Below are 3,679 nucleotides of genomic sequence, written 5' to 3'. Positions count from 1 at the left end.
GAATGATATTAGTCAGTACATCAAAATTATGGAAATTTTTACAAAATCATGCTATGTAAAAGTAGCTCTGGCCAAGCCTAAAATAGCTCCCGTAAAAAAAATTACGAGAGCTCTTTTTTTCATACAAAATCAAAAAAGAGCTCTCGTAAAAAAGAGTAATTTTTAGGCTGGTCCTAACGTTGTATTTCCCATTCGTTCACATCGCTTATGTGTTCGTACAATTAGCCTCGAGTCAGCTAAGTAGTTGCTTGGTAGTAACACCTGGAGGTTGCCTGTTGTCATCAAGTCCTACATTAGATATCCACGTCACGATTAGGCCACACCCACTTTCAAATCGTTGATTTTACTGGATTTACTATTGCTTCAAAAGTTACAAAAACACATTTTTTTGATATAGTTTATTGTTTTTTACTGAAAAAATATAGTTGTGTTCACATAAGAAATATATGACCGGACGCGTAGCCTGGGAGCTGGGCGTCCGGTAATCAAGTCCTACATTAGATATAGTGTTTATTCGTAGTCGAACGTTAGTCCTTCAGGCTCCAGCCACTTCTTGTTCAGTTGGTCCACCATGTCGTTCAGCTCGGGAGTGAAGTAATTCTTCCAGTCTCCAATTTTTCCTGTGGATGTAGTGAACCGAGGTTAATTTGTGGCAGGCTTACAGCAAAATGCATTTTCTTCTCTCAAGGGCAATTATATCAATAACGCTGATGTCTTGCTTTCTCTGAAAATGAAACCTGAGAACATAATAACGAATGGTGGCGTGTCTGCTAACCTTTGCACATGAAAGCGCCCATTCCAGCATGTAAGTTTTGTCTGAACAGACTCATAACTAGCGGCGCATAGCGTTTATGCACATCTGAATGCTCCCGGTATGTACCGATATTGCTGGTGATACAAAGCTGCTGCTTGATACTTGCTTTACTATGAAATGAACACAGTTACACACTACGAATGGTAGTGTGTCTGCTCACCTTTACGCATGAAATCGCCCATCCCAGCTCTCGTGAATCCAATGTTCTGCAGATGAGATTGGTTGCTTGCAGAATTGTTCTTCATCGTCTTGAATGTGCAGTGTTCGACGATGGTTTGCACTTGCTCCTCAGTTAGCTCCTTGTCCAGGAATGCCGCTATCCTCTTCACCTCCTTGTTCAGATCCTAGGTTTGTAATATCACCAGGAAGACGGTGAGTGAAGGAGAATTAGACCATATTTGTCACTCAGTTCCGTATGAATTTTGCATAGTGATACATAGGTTAGTCTGGCTTTTCGTAGGCACTTAACTCTACTGTCATACAAATTGTGCTTTTTTGCAAGTCTGTTGTTACCTGTTATTAAAGCAGATATACAGGTCAAACTTTCTTTTCGTAGTTATCACGTTGTGTGTTTTGTTATCAACTAAGAATATTGAATAATATAATTGGTAAGCACAGAAAGCCATTGCGAACTACAGCAAACTGAATACTGAAGTGAGATTTACCGTAATCATGTCTTCATACTTTAGCAGAAGCATATTCGGTTCGTCTCTTAGCCTCCAGTAGTCAAGGTGATGGTCCCAAAAAGATCCGTGACCAACTGCAAATGATGTGGATAGTTGGATAGTGGATAGGCATGTAGTTAATGAGATTTTAAACTAATATGTACAGCAAAATTCATGTACGATTATACTCGTAGCCTCATAGCAGCTGCTTACCCACAATATCCATGAAGAACTCCTTTGCAAACTCCTCGAAATTGCCTTTGTAGTTGAAGAGCGTTAGCATCTTTAAGAAGTGGTACATTGAAACACAAGTGTCCTTTGGATTTCTCATCGTATAGATAATCTGTGGGAACACACACGTGTGATTGATGTATTATTAATTATTGCCTCGGGGTGGCAGTACTCATTTGATGGTTAGCACCTTGCCGTGGCTGCTACAACTCGAAGCTGACACAATAATATCGAAGGATATAAAGTGTCGATTGACCAACTTATTTATCACTACAGCCTGCACTTACTATTCGTAACACAGCAATGTTGCTACTGAGTGAGGCGTGAGGCACGTCACAGTGAGACAGTAAGTACATGTAGGAGGAGCGTACAGTACAGTGACTCTTGGCTTACCTTTGGCTTCTTTTCCCTTATCTGGTGAGGCAGTACAGGTAGTGCGAGGTGAGTCTTAATTAGACGTGGCGAGGGCATCTTTTTGATCGCAGGCCTCCGATTACTGAACGGGTACTCAAAGAACGGGAAGCGTGTATCCAGTTCTACAGTGTTGGCCGTTTCTCTGTCGGCGTTGTTGCATACGAGCCAGACGATTTCCTGCGTCCATGTGGTACCTGGACAGCAATATATTGATTCCTCATTACTCGCGGCAGCGTAGAGATTCATAATTGGAAACCAGGCATATTGATTTCAAAGTGAGAGCACTCACTCACTCACGCTGTGGCAGCATGTGTGACGACATGACCGGTGCGTATCCAGGGGGTGGCATGTGAGTGGGTGTGTGGTGGTGATGGGTGGGTAGCTGGGATCTGAGGCCAGCAAGTGTCTGGGGTTTAGCCGGGATTCGAGACCGGCGCGTATCAGGGGTGTAAACGAGATTTGAGGCTAGCGCATATCAGGGCTAGAGCTTGGATTTGAGACTCATATATATAAGGGGTTGAGCAGGGGTTTGAAACAGGCACGTATCTGGGGTTTAGCCGCGATTTGAGACTCGTCTCGTGTATAGGGGAGACTGGTTCGTATCAGGGGTGTTTCTGGGATTTGTGACCCGGCGCGTATCGGTGCTTTAGCTAGATTTCAAAAATGGGGTGTCGAAGGCTCAAAGCTTTTCTTAAGAGGGTCTGAAATTTTGAAAAATTTATGAAATGTCTTGCAATCTGCCAGATTTTTGAGTAGAGATTTCTATCATTTTAGGTCATTCAAAAATGTGTTATTCACAAAATTTCGCTGTCTTACTAACATGCCATTGAAAAATGACCGGGATGAAAATGTTCGGCTCTATAGCGAAGTCGGTGTTTTGTATACTCATACCTCGACAGTGCCATCACGGGCATTTTATTTAATAATCGATACCAGACAGATTCTGTACTGTCCCTGCGGAGTGTTACCACTCTGGGGGTGATGAGAGCTTTTTTCCTAGGGAGTTACAGTAAACTGCCTAGCCCAGCAAATGCCAATGTTGCATACATCTTATTTGTACTTAAATTATATACATATTGTTGTTATTATTAATTATTGTTGCACAATTATTACATTATGCATTATGCATGTTGGTGTACACTTGGTTATCTACAACTGGTTTCTGCAGTCTTGATGCGACGACGTCACTTTCAACAGCATTTTTCTTCCAACGTCCTAACGTTGTATTTCCCATTCGTTCACATTGTTTATGTGTTCTTACAATTAGCCTCGAGTCAGCTAAGTAGTTGCTTGGTAGTAACACCTGGAGGTTGCCTGTTGTCATCAAGTCCTACATTAGATATCCACGTCATGATTAGGCCACACCCACTTTCAAATCGTTGATTTTACTGGATTTACTATTGGTTCAAAAGTTACAAAAACACATTTTTTTTATATTGTTTATTGTTTTTTACTGAAAAAATATAGTTGTGTTCACATAAGAAATATATGACCGGACGCGTAGCCTGGGAGCTGGGCGTCCGGTAATCAAGTCCTACATTAGATATAGTGTTTA

The 3,679-nt window shown here is 41.6% G+C and overlaps 2 protein-coding genes across 4 annotated transcripts in view; one reads left to right on the top strand and one right to left on the bottom strand.

The window, feature by feature from the left end:
• Positions 1-171: 171 nt before the first annotated feature.
• The window catches only part of LOC106821085 (amine sulfotransferase-like), a 6,187-nt gene continuing 2,679 nt past the window's right edge, over positions 172-3,679 (bottom strand). The window contains exons 4-9 of one of the 3 annotated variants that reach the window (XM_014825737.1): positions 2,104-2,318; positions 1,693-1,822; positions 1,480-1,574; positions 975-1,158; positions 497-620; positions 172-288 (exon numbers count right to left, since the gene is read on the bottom strand). In XM_014825737.1, coding sequence (XP_014681223.1) covers positions 511-620; positions 975-1,158; positions 1,480-1,574; positions 1,693-1,822; positions 2,104-2,318 — 734 coding nt within the window. In that variant the 3' untranslated portion in view covers positions 172-288; positions 497-510. Of the gene's footprint in view, positions 289-401; positions 621-974; positions 1,159-1,479; positions 1,575-1,692; positions 1,823-2,103; positions 2,319-3,679 lie in introns of those variants that run through there. The other 2 variants (XM_014825738.1, XM_014825736.1) reach the window with 2 other exon arrangements.
• Positions 2,431-3,679, top strand: part of LOC106821088 — a 10,043-nt gene continuing 8,794 nt past the window's right edge. Inside the window, exon 1 of the mRNA XM_014825740.1 lies at positions 2,431-2,451. Coding sequence (XP_014681226.1) covers positions 2,433-2,451 — 19 coding nt within the window. The 5' untranslated portion in view covers positions 2,431-2,432. The remainder of the gene's footprint in view (positions 2,452-3,679) is intronic.

The sequence above is a fragment of the Priapulus caudatus genome, unplaced genomic scaffold, assembly GCF_000485595.1.
Source record: "Priapulus caudatus unplaced genomic scaffold, Priapulus_caudatus-5.0.1 Scaffold58, whole genome shotgun sequence".
Taxonomy (NCBI): Eukaryota; Metazoa; Priapulida; class Priapulimorpha; order Priapulimorphida; family Priapulidae; genus Priapulus; species Priapulus caudatus.
Note: the sequence above shows the minus strand (reverse complement) of the source record. Positions and strands in the feature narration are given on the sequence as shown.